Here is a 22,507-nt window from a genome sequence, read left to right as displayed (position 1 = left end):
GAGCCCGTCTATTCCCCATGGTCCTTACGGAGTCCCCAGCATCCACTACGGACTACGAGAAATAGATTTACCGGTGAGTAAAATCTTATTTTTTTTGGAGTGTGGGAGAAAACTAGAGCGCCCGAAGGAAATATGAAAAGAACATACAAACTCCAAACTGATTGCCCATCTGACCGCTGCACAGCCAGTGATGGTCGGGTTGCTTTCTCTGCTGCATTCAGTCTTTTCTCCACCATTCTCTGGCTGTAACGAATGCTTAAGCAGCTCATTGATGTTACATAGAAACATAGAATTTGACGGCAGATAAGAACCACTGCCCCTTTTTTTTTTATCCTTTAGGTAATCGCAACCCTTTTTTTTTTTTGTCTCAAGTCCCAGCTATGACACTGACGAGTAGTATACATGGGAGCGGCCGGCGTATAAACGCGATGAGTCCCTTCCTCTGTCACAGAGCGGGCTGCTTTCCGTCTGTGTGCAGCGTGCGAGTCCTGCAGGAGGGCGTCTGTAGCGCGTTGTGGTTAGGCACAGACAGTTTCTCAGTCTTCATTATCTTCCCACCGAGGAGCTTGCTTAGCGCTAATGATCTTCTAATGGAAGAATTATGACTTTGGCGTCCCTATTGCCATAAGCATAGATCCCACTCTGGTGCCTTGATGAAATCCCTGGAGCAACAACAACATCGCTGAGAAGCCAGAGTCGTAACATGAAGGAAACGCACACACAAAAGGAACCGATTAATCTGTGGTCAGGAATCTGGCGTGTCACCAAAGCGCTATAAATTACAGCTATAAATGTGTTTTCATCATTGATGAGTGCAGCTATTAGAAAAGGACCACAAAATGCTGTTCTGTCTGATCATGTCCATGTTTTCTGTCGCTCCTTGCAGTCCTAGAAATGCACATTTCCCCCCCGGTCACATTTCACGTCTCTTACCACTAATGAAACTATTTGTTTTTTTTGGGGGGAGAGCAGGGATCTCCTTTGCGTGTGTGGATTTCAGCTCAAGGAAAGGAAAGTCCCGGTAGACCAGAACCGGAAATACGACGGGCCTTTCTTCTTTAACAGATGCGCTTAATCCCCCCCCCCCCCCCCCCCAATCTCTCGCTGTGAATCCTGCGTTGTCGCACAGGAGAACTCCAGCAATGAGCCACTTGCAAAGCAGGATCAGAATTATGTTAGGCGTTTGTACTATGGGAGGAAACTACGTACATAACGTTTTGTGGTGTGTTGTCTTGTAGAATCTGGGGTCTCCACTGTGTGTGGTCTTGAGCCCCCTAGATCAGAGATTTTCAACCTTTCACAACTTGCGGCACACTGAACAAGATCTAAATATTGCCATGGCACACTGAAATATAATGGTGGTGCAGTTGCGTGTCCTAGGATTTCATGTCGCAGCTTCTCCATAGGTAACGCCTGAGTCACATCTGAGAAAGCCAGAAGAGCCCAACACTGCCCGGGCCCAAAATTAGAACTGGCTTTGTAACCACTAAACCCACCAGTATTGCTCGTTCCAGGGCCTCAGTAGCTGGAAAACACTGACGGGCCTGGCTCTGCTTCTATGGCGGCACACCTGGAGACTGCTCAGGGCACACTAGTGTGCCACGGCACATTGGTTGAAAAACACTGCTCTAGATGGTGTATATGTTTTGTGACCTTAGGGGGTGATTCAGACCTGATTGCTGTTGTGCGTTTTTGCACAGCTTGTGATCAGCAATAAACTGCGCATGCGTATGCACCGCAATGCGCACGTGTGTCATCCAACAACAGTGGGTATCGCCGGTCAGTGACAGGATGGTGCGAAAAATTTCATTTGCACGGGCGTTCGCAAGGTGATTGACAGGAAGAGGCCGTTTGTGGCTGTTAACTGAGAGTGTCCGGAAAAACGCAGGCGTTCCCAAGCGTTTTCAGGGAGGGTGTCTGACGTCAGCTCCGGCCCCGATCAGCCTGTTCTCATCGCACTGTAGGAGTAAGTCCTGGGCTGCGCACACACTGGATTTTTGCAGCTTGGCGTACACATGGGATCACACACTTGCACAGCAAATTTACACTCCCTCTTGGGCGGCGACTGTCTGATCACAGGAGCGCAAAGCTAGCAGCCCAGCGATCTGGTGTGAATGACCCCCCTATGTCTTGTATCTTTTACATGACATGACTGACGCATCAGTGTCATCAATGTTTTTGCTTGTCCACAGCAAAATCCAAACCAAAGTGGAACGTAGATGATTGTCACAAATAAATCTACTGAATGACAAATCAATTCAACACTAATAACAGAACTAACCAAATCATTTTGTGTGATTGTTGTAACTTCACCGGGAGAGTTCTCTGAAATCAGAGGCCTACTGAGCTCACCCTCTTGTATCAGCCGTGAGAGCAGGTTGTACTTAGGTGCAGTTCCTCCATTCCTATCACGTAAGCGTCAGTTCCAGGAGATGAAAGGTATAGTGATGATGTGGGGAAAGCGAGCAGATAAAATGCATTCTCTGAGAGTCTGGGGGTACTGAAGGCTTTTTAATTAGAATGCCAATCGCTGACCCCATGAAATCTGTAATTACTGCAGCGACTTTGTATAACACCTGCGGATCCACCAGACAGAATACCAGCTGGGGACTTCCTCCGCAGAGAAAGCAGCAGGAGGCCCACGTTTTGTGTTTTCTGATATTGCAAGAACACTTCAACACATCTCCAAATCCTTTCATCCCCATTTGCTGAAGAGCAGACTGCTCGCAAAATGATTTTCTATAAATCTGCTTATTAAGTCTCGCTGAGATGGGAAAAAGTCATTTTGTTCGTAAACGAGAGTGTGTAGGAAAGTAACGCCAGAATGGCTGGGTTATTGCTGAGCGCCGGAAGATAGGAACTGATCAAATGCATAGAGGCTAAATCCTAATGCACATCCTGACCGCGCAGATCAGTGTGAAACTGCAAACGTTTCCAGGCGCCTGTAAACCGTACCTGTAAAGGAACATGGATCATATTCATAAGTAGTAGTACACTTCATTTCCCTTTAACTAGACAACCATGACTGAAGGGCTTTCTCATGCACTTTTATTGCACATCTGCAGTGAAATTGATTAAAACAGCAAGGTGCCGCGTCGTTGCACTCATCAATGGATAAACATAAAAGTCTAAATTAAAGCACTCGGTAACATAGCCCCCACTGACTCTTAAAGTGGACACGCTGCCTACGTATGGTGTAAGCTGACACTTATTGGGTCCTGATCAATATCTGCCTGCCAAGTCCCCAGGAATTGGCGACACCTCCGAGACACGAGGCTGTTATTTTCCAATCCGCCTGTCCGTGTCCGCTTGTATATTGCATTTTATGGACACTCTGTGCTGAGGATATTTAAAGCACCCTCTAAATAAAAACTGTCGATGATAACTTCTGTTTATAAAGGCCCGTTTACTGCTGTGTATAGGATTCAGGGCCTGAAGCAGAGTTGGGGGGGGGGGGGTTCAGCATGTTTGCGCAGTTGAGCGATTGAGTTGGGAGTTGCAGTGCAGAACAGAGTGACTGCGGACAGTTGTCATTCCGGTGGGTTGGGTCAGAGTTCAAATCTGTTTGAGGTCAACACAAGTCTTCCACGTTTTATGAAATAGCTTAACCACCTGTCCTAGTGACCCGTCAATTAAAGCACTTAAACCCTCATCATTAGCTGCCTGTAGTGTCTGCCTTGAGTTATTACATATTATATATTACAGAACTAGGACGTGTTTGCAGCCCCTGTAATTAATGCTGTAAACCTCAATCTTGGCTGCTTTGTTGCTGTAAACCCCAGGAGTACCACCGCGGGTCAGAGTACTTTTCTGTTGAAGATGTTGCTTATAATTGTGGCATTAATTGTGCGGTTCAGCTGCTCAGATGATCAGCGTGGCTTCTGTGTTGCAGGAAAGAAACACCGAACGGAGTTCCAGCAGCTGATGGAGCAGGTGAAATGCCGGAGGAAGGCTTCCACAGGAAAGAAAGTGAAAGAGGAGCCTGTAGATTGTGAGATCAGAGCAGGTGAGCGCATAGAGGCTTAATAGACAAGTTATAGGTCCATAGAGGAACCCTTACTCCGTCTGTTGCATTACAATCCCAGCATGCTTAGCCACATTGCTGATCCTCACCTGTAGCAGGTGTGAACCCGGTTTCCCCCCCTGGTCTCCCTGACGAAGGATTCTTAAGAATGACAAAACTTTTATTAATAAACTCTTTCAATGCACACCTTTCCTACTAGGGAAAAACTCTAATTTGGTGGCCTGACGGTAGGATTAATAGTAAAACGGAGATATTTGAATTGTTCTTTTTGAGATTGTAAGCTCACAAGAGCAGGGCCCTCTCCAGTCATGTTCCTTTCCTTCTCCAATACCCCTTTTTAGACTGCCTTAGGCGGGTCACACCTGGGAGCCTGACACAGGTGCTTCCCGGGTGTGACCTGCCTTAGGCCCCTCGCCGCTACTGTCCCCAACCCGGCATATTGCCGGGTTGGTGAAGTCAGCGGTGACGCGAAGGGGGCGGTGCTTAGAAATCACATGATCTCCTAGCGCCGCTCGTCCACATAAAGTGAACGGGAATCAGGTCGATGCAACACGGCTTCCCGTTCACACAGCGCAGCGAACCGGGTTGAACATGTGTTCAGCCCTGCTCGCTACCTGAATTGGAGTTCCGGGTCGCTAGAACCGGATTATTGCAACTGGGCCCTTTCAGACCGCAAAGCAACACGAGTTATGCGCGCTCATGCGCAATCACCCGTGTTCAAAGCTGGCGGTCTGAAAGGGGTATTACTGACATTATCTTGTACTCTATACTCCCTTTGACAGCACCTAACCCCTGTTTTTGTATATACCTTGTGCTTGTCTTATATTGTTTCAGACTGGACGTGCTTTATTCTTGTTTTGCTCATTTGTTTACGGGTACATGGGTAGAGATTGGCGTGCAGTATACATAGGGCAGGAGAAGACTGGCGAGCATACAGAGTAGCTGCTATTATCAGCACAGAGCAGCAGCTGCCACACGCTGTGCGCCAATTCACAGAACGTGCAGCCAGACAGTGTTACAGCCTCCTGAACGATGAGCCCAGCGGCCGGTTTCATGTGGCGGATTAAGCCCATTTTTCAGAGTAAGATCTTTTCCTGCCCTCATGCTGCAGAACACAGCAAGCTGGAATATGAGCAGGGATGTCGGCTAAGGGAAGCTTAGAGACGCCTGTCCTCAGCGGACCTCTGCTTTCGTCATTACTTAGAACGGCCTGGATGTAGAGGCAATGTATCTGAGCATGTAGGGCCTCATTCACAGGGGGGGGGGGGGGGCGCTGCTGATCGTCTTGCGACTGCGATAATATGGCCTCTGTGACGGCGGCCGAGAACACAGCCACTTTCACTAACATGCCGCAACACGCTCAGGTCAGTCACCAGCCCGGAACACTCATCACTTTTCTGTCTGAAGCGATCACGACAGCACCTTTTGTGCGTACACTCATAGTTGAATTACGTGAACATCGGCGATTCGTGCAGTTTGCGGGCAACTCAGAATGACGCCCTTAGTGACTATCTCATCCTGGTACGTAAAGATGACACGTGAGAATTTCCTCCTCCCTTTATCTATGGGCGACGACCAGATAGCAAGATAGGAAAGAATGTGGATTATACAGTACGGGGAGCAGTCTGCTTCAATCTCCATTTCCTTCCTACTTTTGTAAAGACAGCAGCCACCAAAGGGAAATCTATACATGAGTTTGTAATTTACTAAGATGGGATGTTGCCCATAGCAACCAATTAGATTCTACTTCTCATTTATCCAGCACCTTCTAGAAGATAATACCTGGAATCTGATTGGTTGCTATGGGCAACATTCCATCTTAAATAGAACTCCCATCTTAGTAAATGTACCACTAAGAGTTAACTGTCTGGGCCAGCTGGTGATCAGCAGGAACATAGGACCCTTATAGGTAATCTGGGGGTCGAGGACTGGAACTGCAAGGAATCTCACTAGTAGCACTGGCAGGATACAGCTGGACCTGAAAAGAAACACAGAAGAGACACTGGGCTGGACCGGTATTGCTCGCAACAAAATGAGGCACCGGGCCGAACCGGTACTGCTCACTACAATGTGAGGCACCGGGCTGGACCGGTATTATTTGCAACAATGAGAGGTACTGGGCTGGACCGGTATTATTGGCAACAATGAGAGGCATCGGGCTGGACCGGTATTACCGGCAACAATATGAGACACTGGGCTGGACCGGCATTACCGGCAGCAATATGCGGCACCGGGCTGGACCGGTATTACTGGCAACAATATGAGGCACCAGGCTGGACTGGTATTACTGGCAACAATGTGAGGCACGAGGTATCCATGGAGGAAGCACATGTGCCAAACACACCACCATATGTGTGAACTGGGACACTTGCACAGTCCACTGCAGCTAAGCCGAACACCGGCTCCATACCACTGTGGAAACCCGGCAAAGGTCCAGAGGGCGGAGCGGTAAGCGACCATGGCATCGGCACTGATGGAGCATCCTGACACACTGACTCTGGAGAGGTTGATATAAAATTGATACTATGGCCATATGTATAAGTTCAGAAGATAATATATGTGACTCCGGCCTCCTGCCCATACCTAATAAAAAGTCAGTGTTGATTCTTATTTAGTCTCTATTGGTTGTCTGCACACCTCAGTTTTATGGCAGATCAACCCTATATCCTCTCTCTCGCTCTGATTGGTGATTGACTTAATGATTTGATTGGCTACAAGTTGATCTAGTCTTACGATTGATCTAGCCTTGTGATTGTTCTATTGCTCTGATTGGCTACTGGTTGGTCTAACCCTGTGACTGACTTAATGATCTGATTGGCTACAGGTTGGTCTAACCCTGTGATTGACATAATGCTATGATTGGCTATAAGATGGTCTAGTCTTAGGAGCGTCCTAACACTCCCATTGGTTACAGGCTGGTCTAGCATCTTGATTGTCCTAATGATCTGATTGTCCTAATGATCTGATAAGCAAGTGATCTCTCTGTTCCTGTTCAGGCTGGACTAGCGTTTTGTCTGTCTGCATTTAGTTGTACCCTCAGCGGAGCGCTAATTACAGTACGTTCCTTGCTGAATACTTGCATCATGTCATCTTCTCTTGATCTCTCCTTGTTTGATGCCTTGAGGAAGGCTGTTTTCCTCCCTCCTCACATGAAAGCTGTACTGGGACAGGGGAGATAATGATCTCGGGATAAGTACGCTATAATTTAGTCTCTTTATTTTTGCTTTGATGTGCTTAAAACACATGGAATGGAAAAATAAACTGTAAGTATTGAATTAAGTCTCCTCTTGGTCACGTAGGCTTCGTTTTATTAAGTACTTGAAAGGGGAGTGGCAGCAGAGTGTTCTGGCTGATTGCAACATCCGTCATTTACTGTTTCTATATCTGTGCTGTGAGATTGACTATTTTGTGTGTCACATACATCTAGAAACTCATCCCAAACATCCCAAAATATTTAGCTTATAGCCTCTGTTTTGTGGACTCATATGTAGCTTCTCAGTACACTAGAAATCTGTGACATCGCTGAGAATGCAGCCTATCCAGTCACTAGAAATCTGTCAAATCACTGAGAATGCAGCCTATTCAGTCACTAGAAATCTGTCAAATCACTGAGAATGCAGCCTATTCAGTCACTAGAAATCTGTCAAATCACTGACAGTGCTGCCTATCCAGTCACTGAGAACCAGTGACATCACTGAGAGTGCAGCCTATCCAGTCACTAGGGCCCAGTGACATCACTGAGAATGCAGCCTATCCAGTCACTAGGGCCCAGTGACATCACTGATGATGCAGCCTATCCAGTCACTAGGGCCTAGTGACATCACTGATGATGCAGTCTATCCAGTCACTAGGGCCCAGTGACATCACTGATGATGCAGTCTATCCAGTCACTAGGGCCCAGTGACATCACTGATGATGCAGTCTATCCAGTCACTAGGGCCCAGTGACATCACTGATGATGCAGCCTATCCAATCACTTGAAACCAGTGACATCATTGATAATGCAGCCTATCCAGTCACTTGAAACCAGTGACATCACTGAGAGTGCAGCCTATCCAGTTACGAGGGCACAGTGACATCACTGATAATGTAGCCTATCCAGTCACTCGAGGCCAGTGACATCACTAAGCATGCAGCCTATCCAGTCACTAAGAACCAGTGACATCACTGAGAGTGCAGCCTATCCAGTCTTTAGGGCCCAGTGACATCGCTGACAATGCAGCCTATCCATTCACTTGGAACAAGTGACATCACTGATATCACTGTTTTATAGTGAATTACTGAGCTTTTGTCTCCTGTATGATGATCTAGCCCACAAAATGTTGGTTTCTGCTGTGTGTAGGCCAGTTAACACGTTGTGCATGGATATAATCAGAGTTTCTCTATCGTCCTAGTGGATGCTGGGGTTCCTGAAAGGACCATGGGGAATAGCGGCTCCGCAGGAGACAGGGCACAAAAAGTAAAGCTTTCCGATCAGGTGGTGTGCACTGGCTCCTCCCCCTATGACCCTCCTCCAAGCCTCAGTTAGATTTTTGTGCCCGGCCGAGAAGGGTGCAATCTAGGTGGCTCTCCTAAAGAGCTGCTTAGAAAAGTTTAGCTTAGGTTTTTTATTTTACAGTGAGTCCTGCTGGCAACAGGATCACTGCAACGAGGGACTTAGGGGAGAAGAAGTGAACTCACCTGCGTGCAGGATGGATTGGCTTCTTGGCTACTGGACATCAGCTCCAGAGGGACGATCACAGGTACAGCCTGGATGGTCACCGGACGGTCACTGGATGGTCTTACGTCCTAGAGGATGCTGGGGACTCCGTAAGGTCCATGGGGTATAGAAGGGCTCCGCAGGAGACATGGGCACTATAAAGAACTTTAGATGGGTGTACACTGGCTCCTCCCTCTATGCCCCTCCTCCAGACCTCAGTTAGATCCTGTGCCCAGAGGAGATAGGGTGCACTACAGGGGAGCTCTACTGAGTTTCTCTGAAAAAGAATTTTGTTAGGTTTTTTATTTTCAGGGAGCACTGCTGGCAACATCATGGGACTGAGGAGCGAGAAGCAGACCTACTTAAAGGATAGGCTCTGCTTCTTAGGCTACTGGACACCATTAGCTCCAGAGGGTCGGAACGCAGGTCTCACCCTCGCCGTTCGTCCCGGAGCCGCGCCGCCGTCCTCCTCACAGAGCCAGAAGATAGAAGCCGGGTGCGTATAAGAAGAAAGAAGACTTCAAAGGCGGCAGAAGACTTCTGATCTTCTCTGAGGTAACGCGCAGCGGTAACACTGCGCGCCATTGCTCCCACACACAGCGGGCACTGAAGGGCGCAGGGGGGGCGCCCTGGGCAGCAATAATAAACCTCTAGGGACTGGCTACCAAGTATATAGGCTGTGGAGGCAGTATATTATATAATCCCCCGCCAGTATTGGAATTTTGAGCGGGACCGAAGCCCGCCGCTGAGGGGGCGGAACTTGATCCTCCAGCACTAACCAGCGCCATTTTCTCCACAGCACACTGCAGAGAAGCTGGCTCCCCGGACTCTCCCCTGCTGAACACGGTGACAGAGGGCAAAAAAGAGGGGGTGGGGGGCACTTTTAATTGGTGCAGTGAGTGTATATATATATATATATTTATATAAAAGCGCTGTTTTATCTGGGAATTTTGTTTCCAGTGTCAGGTGGCGCTGGGTGTGTGCTGGCATACTCTCTCTGTCTCTCTCCAAAGGGCCTTATTGGGGAACTGTCTCCATACAGATATATCCCTGAGTGTGTGGGGGTGTCGGTACGCGTGTGTCGGCATGTCTGAAGCGGAAGGCTCATCTAAGGAGGAGGTGGAGCAGATGATTATGGTGTCTCCGTCGGCGACGCTGATACCTGATTGGTTGGATATGTTGAATGTTTTAAATGCAAATGTGTCTTTATTACATAAGAGATTGGACAAAGCAGAGTCCAGGGATAAAACAGGGAGTCAATCAATGGCTTTGACTGTGTCACAGGGCCCTTCAGGGTCTCAGAAACGTCCCCTGTCCCACGTAGCAGACACTGATACTGACATGGATTCTGACTCCAGTGTCGACTACGATGATGCGAGGTTACACCCAAGGGTGGCCAAAAGCATTCATTATATGATTATTGCAATAAAGGATGTTTTACATATCACAGATGACCCCTCTGTCCCTGACAAGAGGGTGCACATGTTTAAGGAAAAAAAACCTGAGGTAACCTTTCCCCCTTCTCATGAGCTGAACGCGTTATTTGAAAAGGCTTGGGAAACTCCAGACAAGAAACGGCAGATTCCCAAAAGAATTCTTATGACGTATCCTTTCCCTGTGCAGGACAGGTTACGATGGGAATCCTCACGCAGGATAGACAATGCTTTAACGTGCTTGTCCAAAAAGGTGACGCTACCGTCTCCAGACACGGCAGCCCTCAAGGATCCTGCTGATCGCAGACAGGAAACTACTTTAAAATCAATTTATACACATACGGGTGCCTTGCTCAGACCGGCAATAGCGTCGGCTTGGGTTTGTAGCACTGTTGCGGCTTGGACGGATACTTTGTCAGCTGACATTGATACCCTAGATAGGGATACCATTTTATTGACCTTAGGTCACATTAAAGACGAAGTCTTATATATGAGAGACACTCAGAGAGACGTTGGTCTACTAGGTTCGAGAGCCAACGCCATGGCGATTTCTGCTAGACGAGCCCTGTGGACCCACCAATGGACGGGTGATGCCACCTCAAAGAAACATATGGAGGTTTTACCTTACAAAGGTGATGATTTATTTGAGGAAGGTCTCGCGGACCTGGTTTCCACAGCTACCGCGGGTAAATCTACTTTTTTACCTTATGTTTCCCCACAGCAAAAGAAAACGCCGCAATATCAGATGCAGTCCTTTCGGTCGCATAAGTCCAGAAGAGGTCGGGGCTCTTCCTTCCTCGCCAGAGGTAAGGGTAGAGGGAAAAGACTTCCGGCTACGGCTAGTTCCCAGGAGCAGAAGTCCTCCCCGGCTTCTACTAAATCCACCGCATAACGCTGGGGCTCCACTGAGGGAGTCTGCGCCGGTGGGGGCACGTCTTCGACTCTTCAGCCACGTCTGGGTTCAGTCAGATGTGGATCCTTGGGCAATGGAAATTGTAGTCCAAGGTTACAAACTGGAATTCGAAGACGTGCCTCCTCGCCGGTTTTTCAAATCGGCTTTACCAGCTTCTTCCCCAGAAAGGGAGATAGTTTTAGCTGCAATTCAAAAACTGTGTCAACAGCAAGTGGTTGTCGAGGTTCCCCTAGTTCAACAGGGGAAGGGGTACTATTCAACCCTATTTGTGGTCCCGAAACCGGATGGTTCGGTCAGACCCATTCTAAATTTAAAATCCCTAAACCTGTACTTGATAAAGTTCAAATTTAAGATGGAATCGCTCCGGGCAGTTATCTCCAGCCTGGAAGGGGGGGATTTTATGGTGTCACTGGACATAAAGGACGCATACCTTCATGTCCCCATATATCCCCCTCATCAGGCGTACCTGAGATTCGCTGTACAGGACTGTCATTACCAGTTTCAGACGTTGCCGTTTGGGCTTTCCACGGCCCCGAGGATTTTCACCAAGGTAATGGCGAAAATGATGGTGCTCCTGCCCAGGCAGGGAGTCACAATTATCCCGCACTTGGACGATCTCCTGATAAAAGCGAGATCGAGAGATCAATTGCTGAAAAGCGTGTCGCTCTCCCTGAGAGTGCTGCAGCAGCATGGCTGGATTCTCAATCTACCAAAGTCACAGTTGATTCCAACAACTCGGCTATCTTTCTTAGGCATGATTCTGGACACGGAACTGAAGAGGGTTTTTCTCCCAATGGACAAAGCCCAGGAACATGGTCAGAGACCTGCTAAAACCAAAAAGAGTGTCAGTCCTTCAATGCCCTCGAGTACTGGGAAAAATGGTGGCGACCTACGAGGCCATCCCCTTCGGCAGGTTCCATGCAAGGACGTTTCAGTGGGACCTTCTGGACAAGTGGTCCGGGTTCCATCTACAAATACATCAGAAGATAAGCCTGTCCCCCAGGGCCAGGGTGTCTCTCCTGTGGTGGCTGCAGAGTGCTCACCTTCTCGAGGGTCGCAGGTTCGGCATTCAAGACTGGGTTCTGGTGACCACGGACGCGAGCCTCCGAGGATGGAGAGCAGTCACACAAGGAAGACATTTTCAGGGACTATGGTCAAGCCAGGAGGCTTGTCTACACGTCAACGTACTGGAATTGAGGGCCATATACAACGGCCTACGTCAAGCGGAGCATCTTCTGCGCGACCTACCGGTTCTGATTCAGACAACATCACAGCCATGGCTCATGTAAACCGCCAAGGCGGGACAAGGAGCAGAGTGGCAATGGCGGAAGCCACCAGGATTCTTTGCTGGGCGGAAATTCACATAAGCGCGTTGGCAGCAGTCTTCATTCCGGGAGTGGACAACTGGGAAGCAGACTTACACAGCAGACACGATCTCCATCCAGGAGAGTTTTGCAGAGATAACAAGTCATTGGGGACTTCCTCAAATAGACATGATGGCGTCACGCCTCAACAAGAAGCTTCGGAGGTATTGTGCCAGGCAAGGGACCCTCAGGCAGTAGCAGTAATCGCCCTGGTGACACCGTGAGTGTTTCAGTCGGTCTATGTGTTCCCTCCTCTTCCACTCATCTCAAAGATATTGAGAATCATAAGACGAACAAACGTGCAGACAATACTCATTGTTCCAGATTGGCCTTGAAGGGCCTGGTATTCAGATCTTCAGGAAATGCTCACAGAAGATCCGTGGCCTCTTCCTCTCAGAGAGGACCTGTTACAACAGGGGCCCTGCGTGTTCCAAGACTTACCGCGGTTACGTTTGACGGCATGGCGGTTTAACACCGAATCCTAGCTGGGAAATGTATTCCGGAAGAAGTCATCCCTACTCTGATAAAGGCTAGGAAGGAGGTGACGGCGAAACATTATCACCGTATCTGGAGAAAGTATGTATCTTGGTGTGAAGGAATTCCATCTGGGCCGTTTTCTCCACTTTCTACAGACAGGAGTGGATATGGGCCTAAAATTAGGCTCCATTAAGGTACAGATTTCGGCCTTATCAATTTTCTTTCAGAAGGAATTGGCTTCTCTCCCAGAAGTCCAGACTTTTGTAAAGGGAGTGCTGCACAACCAGCCTCCTTTTGTGCCTCCAGTGGCACCATGGGACCTTAACGTGGTGTTACAGTTCCTGAAATCTCCCTGGTTTGAACCTCTTCAAACGGTTGAATTAAAATTTCTCACTTGGAAGGTGGTCATGTTGTTGGCCTTGGCATCTGCAAGGCGGGTGTCCGAATTGGGCGGCTTTGTCTCACAAAAGCTCCTATCTGATTTTCCATGTGGATAGAGCAGAGTTGAGGACGCGTCCTCAATTTTTGCCTAAAGTGGTTTCATCGTTTCATATGAACCAACCTATTGTGGTACCTGTGGCTACGGGGGACTTGGAGGATTCCAAGTCCCTTGATGTGGTCAGGGCCTTAAAAATTTATGTAGCCAGGACGGCTTGGGTTCGGAAAACAGAGGCACTGTTTATCTTGTATGCAGCCAACAAGGTTGGCGCTCCTGCTTCTAAGCAGACTATTGCTCGCTGGATCTGTAACACGATTCAGCAGGCTCATTCTACGGCTGGATTGCCGTTACCAAATTCGGTAAAGGCCCATTCCACTAGGAAGGTGGGCTCTTCTTGGCCGGCTGCCCGAGGCGTCTCGGCATTACAGCTTTGCCGAGCGGCGACTTGGTCGGGTTCAAACACTTTTGCAAAGTTCTACAAGTTTGATACCCTGGCTGATGAGGACCTCATGTTTGCTCAATCGGTGCTGCAGAGTCATCCGCACTCTCCCGCCCGGTCTGGAGCTTTCGTATAATCTCCATGGTCCTTGCGGAGTCCCCAGCATCCTCTAGGACGTAAGAGAAAATAAGATTTTAAACCTACCAGTAAATCTTTATCTCCTAGTCCGTAGAGGATGCTGGGCGCCCGCCCCAGTGCGGACGTATTTCTGCAAGGCTTGTATATAGTTATTGCTTACATAAGGGTTATGTTACAGTTGAGATTAGTCTTTGGCTGATGCTGTTTTTGTTCATACTGTTGACTGGTTGCGTATATTCCAGGTTATACGGTGTGGATGGTGTGGGCTGGTATGAATCTTGCCCTTAGATTAACAAAAATCTTTTCCTCGTACTGTCAGTCTCCTCTAACTGAGGTCTGGAGGAGGGGCATAGAGGGAGGAGCCAGTGCACACCCATCTAAAGTTCTTTATAGTGCCCATGTCTCCTGCAGAGCCCGTCTATACCCCATGGTCCTTACGGAGTCCCCAGCATCCTCTATGGACTAGGAGAAAAAGATTTACCGGTAGGTTTAAATCTTATTTTAAACCTACGCTCTGTCCTTCCAGATTGGTAAGTCAGTAAGTGTTGCACAGACATTGATTTGTTCCCAAAAGCCAGATACTCAGAACCCCTAAAATGTTGTAATTGTCAACTCAAGCCTTAGGTGCTTTGTGTAAATCACTGTTGGTTTTCCTGTCAGTCTGGTCCCTAAATGTCATACTTGCAATGTTCTATTTCTCTGACGTCCTAGTGGATGCTGGGAACTCCGAAAGGACCATGGGGAATAGCGGCTCCGCAGGAGACTGGGCACAACTAAAGAAAGCTTTTAGGTCACCTGGTGTGCACTGGCTCCTCCCACTATGACCCTCCTCCAAGCCTCAGTTAGATTTTGTGCCCGGCCGAGGTTGGATGCACACTAGGGGCTCTCCTGAGCTTCTAAAAAGAAAGTATATAATTAGGTTTTTTATTTTACAGTGAGACCTGCTGGCAACAGGCTCACTGCAGCGAGGGACTAAGGGGAGAAGAAGCGAACCTACCTGCTTGCAGCTAGCTTGGGCTTCTTAGGCTACTGGACACCATTAGCTCCAGAGGGATCGACCGCATGGAACTGGCCTTGGTGTTCGGTCCCGGAGCCGCGCCGCCGTCCCCCTTACAGAGCCAGAAGCAAGAAGAGGTCCGGAAAATCGGCGGCAGAAGACATCAGTCTTCACCAAGGTAGCGCACAGCACTGCAGCTGTGCGCCATTGCTCCTCATACACACTTCACACTCCGGTCACTGAGGGTGCAGGGCGCTAGGGGGGGCGCCCTGAGCAGCAATAAAAACACCTTGGCTGGCAAAAATACCACAATATATAGCCCCAGAGGCTATATATGTGATAATTACCCCTGCCAGAATCACCCCTGCCAGAATCCATAAAAAAGCGGGAGAATAGTCCGCGAAAAAGGGGCGGAGCTATCTCCTTCAGCACACTGGCGCCATTTCTCCCTCACAGCTCCGCTGGAAGGAAGCTCCCTGGCTCTCCCCTGCAGTCTACACTACAGAAAAGGGTAAAAAAGAGAGGGGGGCACTAAATTTAGGCGCAGTATATATAACAGCAGCTATAGGGGACATAATTCAGTTAGTCCCTGCATTATATAGCGCTCTGGTGTGTGCTGGCATACTCTCACTCTGTCTCCCCAAAGGGCTTTTGTGGGTCCTGTCCTCTGTTAGAGCATTCCCTGTGTGTGTGCGGTGTGTGCGGTGTGTCGGTACGGCTGTGTCGACATGTTTGATGAGGATAATGATGTGGAGATGGAGCAGATGCCTATAGAAGGGATGTCACCCCCTGCGGGGCAGACACCTGAGTGGATGGACTTATGGAAGGAATTGCGTGCACGTGTCGACTCCTTACACAAAAAAATTGACGACATGCCAAATGCGGGACAGCCGGCTTCTCAGCTCGTGCCTGTCCAGGCGTCTCAAAGGCCATCGGGGGCTCTAAAACGCCCGCTACCTCAGATGGCAGACGCGGATGTCGACACGGATACTGACACCAGTGTCGACGACGATGAGTCTAGTCTAATGTCCACTAAGGCCATTTGTTGCATGATTGAAGCAATGAAAGAGGTGTTACAAATTTCTGATATAAACCCAGGTACCACTAAAAAGGGTATTATGTTTGGGGAGAAAAAACTACCCGTAGTTTTTCCCCCATCAGAAGAATTAAATGAAGTGTGTGAAGAAGCGTGGTCTTTCCCTGATAAAAGATTGGTAATCTCTAAGAAGTTACTAATGGCGTTCCCTTTCCCGCCAGAGGATAGGTCACGTTGGGAGACACCCCCTAGGGTGGATAAAGCGCTCACACGTTTGTCTAAAAAGGTGGCACTACCGTCTCCGGATACGGCCGCCCTCAAGGAACCTGCTGATAGAAAGCAGGAGGCGATCCTGAAGTCTGTATATACACACTCGGGCATTATACTTAGACCAGCTATTGCGTCAGCATGGATGTGCAGTGCTGCCGCTGCGTGGTCAGATTCCCTGTCAGAAAATATTGACACCCTAGACAGGGACACTATTCTGCTAACCATAAAGCATATAAAAGACTCAGTCTTATACATGAGAGATGCACAGAGGGAGATCTGCCGGCTGGCATCTAAAATAAGTGCATTGTCCATTTCTGCTAGGAGAGGCTTATGGACTCGCCAGTGGACAGGGGATGCAGATTCAAAAAGGCACATGGAAGTTTTGCCTTATAAGGGTGAGGAGTTATTTGGGGATGGTCTCTCGGACCTAGTTTCCACAGCAACTGCTGGGAAGTCAGCATTTTTACCCCATGTTCCCTCACAGCCTAAAAAGGCGCTGTTTTATCAGGTACAGTCCTTTCGGACTCAGAAAAACAGGCGTGGAAAAGGCGGGTCCTTTCTGTCCAGAGGCAGAGGTAGGGGAAAAAGGCTGCAACAAACAGCAGGTTCCCAGGAGCAAAAGTCCTCCCCCGCTTCTTCCTATTTCGTCACATGACGGTGGGGCTCCACAGGCGGAGCCAGGTACGGTGGGGGGCCGCCTCAAAAATTTCAGCGATCAGTGGGCTCGCTCACAGGTGGATCCCTGGATCCTGCAAATAGTATCTCAAGGGTACAAACTGGAATTCGAGGCGTCTCCACCCCACCGGTTCCTAAAATCTGCCTTGCCGATTACTCCTTCAGACAGGGAGGCTGTGCTAGCGGCAATTCACAAGCTGTATTCCCAGCAGGTGATAATCAAGGTGCCCCTACTTCAACAAGGACGGGGTTACTATTCCACACTGTTTGTGGTACCGAAACCGGACGGTTCGGTGAGACCCATTTTAAATTTGAAATCCTTGAACACATACATAAAAAAGTTCAAGTTCAAGATGGAATCGCTCAGGGCGGTTATTGCAAGCCTGGACGAGGGGGATTACATGGTATCCCTGGACATCAAGGATGCTTACCTGCATGTCCCCATTTACTATCCTCACCAGGAGTACCTCAGATTTGTGGTACAGGATTGCCATTACCAATTCCAGACGCTGCCGTTTGGACTCTGCACGGCACCAAGGGTGTTTACCAAGGTAATGGCGGAAATGATGATACTCCTTCGAAGAAAGGGAGTTTTAATTATCCCGTACTTGGACGATCTCCTAATAAAGGCGAGGTCCATGGAGCAGTTATTGGTGGGAGTAGCACTATCTCAGGAGGTGCTACACCAGCACGGTTGGATTCTGAATATTCCAAAATCACAGCTGGTTCCGACGACACGTCTACTGTTCCTGGGTATGATTCTGGATACAGTCCAGAAAAAAGTGTTTCTCCCGGAGGAGAAAGCCAAGGAGCTGTCATCTCTAGTCAGAGACCTCCTGAAACCAAAACAGGTATCGGTGCATCACTACAGGCGGGTCCTGGGAAAGATGGTGGCTTCTTACGAAGCAATTCCTTTCGGCAGGTTCCATGCCAGAATCTTTCAGTGGGACCTGTTGGACCAATGGTCCGGATCGCATCTTCAGATGCATCGCCTAATAACCCTGTCTCCAAGAACCAGGGTGTCTCTGCTGTGGTGGCTGCAGAGTGCTCATCTTCTAGAGGGCCGCAGATTCGGCATACAGGACTGGGTCCTGGTGACCACGGATGCCAGCCTTCGAGGCTGGGGGGCAGTCACACAGGGAAGAAACTTCCAAGGACTATGGTCGAGTCAGGAGACTTCCCTACACATAAATATTCTGGAACTAAGGGCCATTTACAATGCCCTAAGTCAGGCAAAATCCCTGCTTCTACACCAGCCGGTACTGATCCAGTCAGACAACATCACGGCAGTCGCCCATGTAAATCGACAGGGCGGTACAAGAAGCAGGATGGCAATGGCAGAAGCCACAAGGATTCTCCGATGGGCGGAAAATCACGTACTAGCACTGTCAGCAGTGTTCATTCCGGGAGTGGACAACTGGGAAGCAGACTTTCTCAGCAGGCACGACCTCCACCCGGGAGAGTGGGGACTTCATCCAGAAGTCTTCCAACTGTTGGTAAATCGTTGGGAAAGGCCACAGGTGGACATGATGGCGTCCCGCCTAAACAAAAAGCTAGAGAGATATTGCGCCAGGTCAAGGGACCCTCAGGCGATAGCTGTGGACGCTCTAGTGACACCGTGGGTGTACCAGTCAGTTTATGTGTTCCCTCCTCTGCCTCTCATACCAAGGGTACTGAGAATAATAAGAAAACGAGGAGTAAGAACAATACTCGTGCTTCCGGATTGGCCAAGACGAGCGTGGTACCCGGAACTTCAAGAGATGATCTCAGAGGACCCATGGCCTCTGCCGCTCAGACAGGACCTGCTGCAGCAGGGGCCCTGTCTGTTCCAAGACTTACCGCGGCTGCGTTTGACGGCATGGCGGTTGAACGCCGGATCCTGAAGGAAAAGGGCATTCCGGAGGAAGTCATTCCTACGCTGATTAAAGCCAGGAAAGATGTAACTGCAAAGCATTATCACCGCATATGGCGGAAATATGTTGCTTGGTGTGAGGCCAAAAAGGCCCCAACAGAGGAATTTCAACAAGGTCGATTTCTGCATTTCCTACAAGCAGTAGTGACTATGGGCCTGAAATTAGGCTCCATTAAGGTACAGATCTCGGCTCTGTCGATTTTCTTCCAGAAAGAACTAGCTTCACTACCTGAAGTTCAGACGTTTGTGAAAGGAGTGCTGCATATTCAGCCCCCGTTTGTGCCTCCAGTGGCACCTTGGGATCTCAACGTGGTGTTGAGTTTCTTAAAATCACATTGGTTTGAGCCACTTAAAACCGTGGATCTAAAATATCTCACGTGGAAAGTGGTCATGTTATTGGCCTTGGCTTCAGCCAGGCGTGTGTCAGAATTGGCAGCTTTGTCATGTAAAAGCCCTTATCTGATTTTCCATATGGATAGGGCGGAATTGAGGACTCGTCCTCAGTTTCTCCCTAAGGTGGTATCAGCTTTTCACTTGAACCAACCTATTGTGGTGCCTGCGGCTACTAGGGACTTGGAGGATTCCAAGTTACTGGACGTAGTCAGGGCCTTGAAAATTTATGTTTCCAGGACGGCTAGAGTCAGGAAAACTGACTCGCTATTTATCCTGTATGCACCCAACAAACTGGGTGCTCCTGCTTCTAAGCAGACTATTGCTCGCTGGATTTGTAGCACAATTCAGCTGGCGCATTCTGCGGCTGGACTGCCGCATCCTAAATCAGTAAAAGCCCATTCCACAAGGAAGGTGGGCTCATCTTGGGCGGCTGCCCGAGGGGTCTCGGCTTTACAACTTTGCCGAGCTGCTACTTGGTCAGGGGCAAACACGTTTGCAAAATTCTACAAATTTGATACCGTGGCTAAGGAGGACCTTGAGTTCTCTCATTCGGTGCTGCAGAGTCATCCGCACTCTCCCGCCCGTTTGGGAGCTTTGGTATAATCCACATGGTCCTTTCGGAGTTCCCAGCATCCACTAGGACGTCAGAGAAAATAAGATTTTACTCACCGGTAAATCTATTTCTCGTAGTCCGTAGTGGATGCTGGGAGCCCATCCCAAGTGCGGATTGTCTGCAATACTTGTACATAGTTATTGTTAACTAAAGGGTTATTGTTGAGCCATCTGTTGAGAGGCTCAGTTGTTTTCATACTGTTAAACTGGGTATAGTATCACGAGTTATACGGTGTGATTGGTGTGGCTGGTAGGAGTCTTACCCGGGATTCAAAATCCTTCCTTATTATGTCAGCTCGTCCGGGCACAGTGTCCTAACTGAGGCTTGGAGGAAGGTCATAGTGGGAGGAGCCAGTGCACACCAGGTTTCCTAAAAGCTTTCTTTAGTTGTGCCCAGTCTCCTGCGGAGCCGCTATTCCCCATGGTCCTTTCTGAGTTCCCAGCATCCACTACGGACTACGAGAAATAGATTTACCGGTGAGTAAAATCTTATTTTTATCGTCAGTGCACTAACTAAGTATGAGTTTTAAATCACACAAAAGTTCGGGGGGTAAGGTTTTATCCATTCTTCCCTGTACTTTACAAATTACCTTTAAATTAAAGCTTGGACAGTAGCGCCGACCTTGGAGAAAGACGGGATTTTCAAATGTCCTCACTTATGACCGGATTTCTACAGATGAACTTCCGTGATCTCTTGTGTCTAAGCGATGACTGGCGATGAGAGACCGCAGTTCACAGGAAAGGGTTATAGTCTGCGCTGCAAGCCCTATAAATAAGTAGATCTATTTTGTTTTATGTGACGTGGGCAAAGTGACGCTCGGTAACAGCAGTGCGAGTTCTGCGGCCGTCACAATAGCTGCAATGTTTAATTCTGCCTGTGAGCAGATTTCCCTGACGGGACGTTAAGACTGGTTACATATGTTTTTATTGTGCCATTTGAAACGTATTGATTACTGTAGTTCGGTAGGGCCTGTCTGATCTTTTCTTTATTGTTACATTTTCAAGGCTCACTAATTGTTTCTGAAACGAGGAAAAAGTTAAGTTTTAATTTGTATTTTTTTTTCCTTCAAAGAAAAGCCCTAACTCTTAATAGTCGTCTTCCTTCCAGACAGACAAATAGTCCACCGAGAAGAGAGATCAAATAATTCTGTCTCATCCAGACAATAAAAACTTTTTTTGCATGTGTGTGTAAAACTTTTATACAGCACCCACGGAAAGGGAGCTGAAATCGCTGAGAATCCAAATGTTGTCTCATAAAAGCTGAGTCTCCATAAGATTTACGGTGTAGACCGTCTCTCTCTTGGTGCGCCGTCTCTGTAAATCTTTTATCGACAGGCATCTGCTCGCTGTAAGCCTGGTTCAGTTAGGAGCAAATATTCAAAAAATAAAAGCAAAGCAATTTGCTTCTGGAACAAACCATGTTGCAATACGAAAGTGGTGCAAGGGCGTTTACTGTTGGGTGTAACCAATAACCAGCGGGCAGCTTTGTTTTTATACTAAAATTTAGAATCAAGCCAGTACAAGCCCCCTCCCCCCCCCCCTTCACAAATATAATACCCTCTGCATATGTTATATAAGGTGTGGTGTGCTATCTCGGTGGCCTTATGCCGGTGGTCACATGACTGACATCGGATCCCCGACATTGAAGATTCCGACAGGGGGGGGGGCGTTGGCGGTTAGGGTTCAGCCCCCCCTTTGTGTCTAATTCCAACATTAAAAAATAACTTTGACCAATTCAACACTAAAGCAATACATTATATTTCTCTGACGTCCTAGTGGATGCTGGGAACTCCGAAAGGACCATGGGGAATAGCGGCTCCGCAGGAGACTGGGCACAAAAGTAAAAGCTTTAGGACTACCTGGTGTGCACTGGCTCCTCCCCCCATGACCCTCCTCCAGTTAGATTTTTGTGCCCGAACGAGAAGGGTGCACACTAGGTGGCTCTCCTGAGCTGCTTAGTGAAAAAGTTTAAGTATAGGTTTTTTATTTTCAGTGAATCCTGCTGGCAACAGGTTCACTGCACCGAGGGACTAAGGGGAGAAGAAGCGAACTCACCTGCGTGCAGAGTGGATTGGGCTTCTTAGGCTACTGGACATTAGCTCCAGAGGGACGATCACAGGCCCAGCCATGGATGGGTCCCAGAGCCGCGCCGCCGGCCCCCTTACAGAGCCAGAAGACAGAAGAGGTCCGGGAAATCGGCGGCAGAAGACGTCCTGTCTTCAATAAGGTAGCGCACAGCACCGCAGCTGTGCGCCATTGCTCTCAGCACACTTCACACTCCGGTCACTGAGGGTGCAGGGCGCTGGGGGGGGGGCGCCCTGAGACGCAATAAAAACACCTTAGATGGCAAAAAATACATCACATATAGCTCCTGGGCTATATGGATGCATTTAACCCCTGCCAGTTTTTCCTTAAAAAAGCGGGAGAAAGGCCGCCGAGAAGGGGGCGGAGCCTATCTCCTCAGCACACTGGCGCCATTTTCCCTCACAGCTCCGTTGGAGGGAAGCTCCCTGACTCTCCCCTGCAGTCCTGCACTACAGAAACAGGGTAAAACAAGAGAGGGGGGGCACTAATTTGGCAGATAAATCAATACAGCAGCTATATAAGGGAAAAACACTTATATAAGGTTATCCCTGTATATATATATAGCGCTCTGGTGTGTGCTGGCAAACTCTCCCTCTGTCTC

The 22,507-nt window shown here is 48.7% G+C and overlaps 1 protein-coding gene across 4 annotated transcripts in view; it reads left to right on the top strand.

Annotated features, from left to right (window-relative positions):
• The window catches only part of RAD18 (RAD18 E3 ubiquitin protein ligase), a 543,966-nt gene that overhangs the window by 319,191 nt on the left and 202,268 nt on the right, over window positions 1–22,507 (top strand). For all 4 annotated transcript variants that reach the window (XM_063941263.1, XM_063941261.1, XM_063941264.1 and 1 more), the window contains exon 10: window positions 3,893–4,006. In XM_063941263.1, coding sequence (XP_063797333.1) covers window positions 3,893–4,006 — 114 coding nt within the window. The remainder of the gene's footprint in view (window positions 1–3,892; window positions 4,007–22,507) is intronic.

Source organism: Pseudophryne corroboree, chromosome 9 (genome assembly GCF_028390025.1).
Source record: "Pseudophryne corroboree isolate aPseCor3 chromosome 9, aPseCor3.hap2, whole genome shotgun sequence".
Lineage (NCBI taxonomy): Eukaryota > Metazoa > Chordata > Amphibia > Anura > Myobatrachidae > Pseudophryne > Pseudophryne corroboree.
The sequence above is the reverse complement of the archived record's forward strand: the minus strand, read 5'-3'. Positions and strand labels throughout refer to the sequence as shown.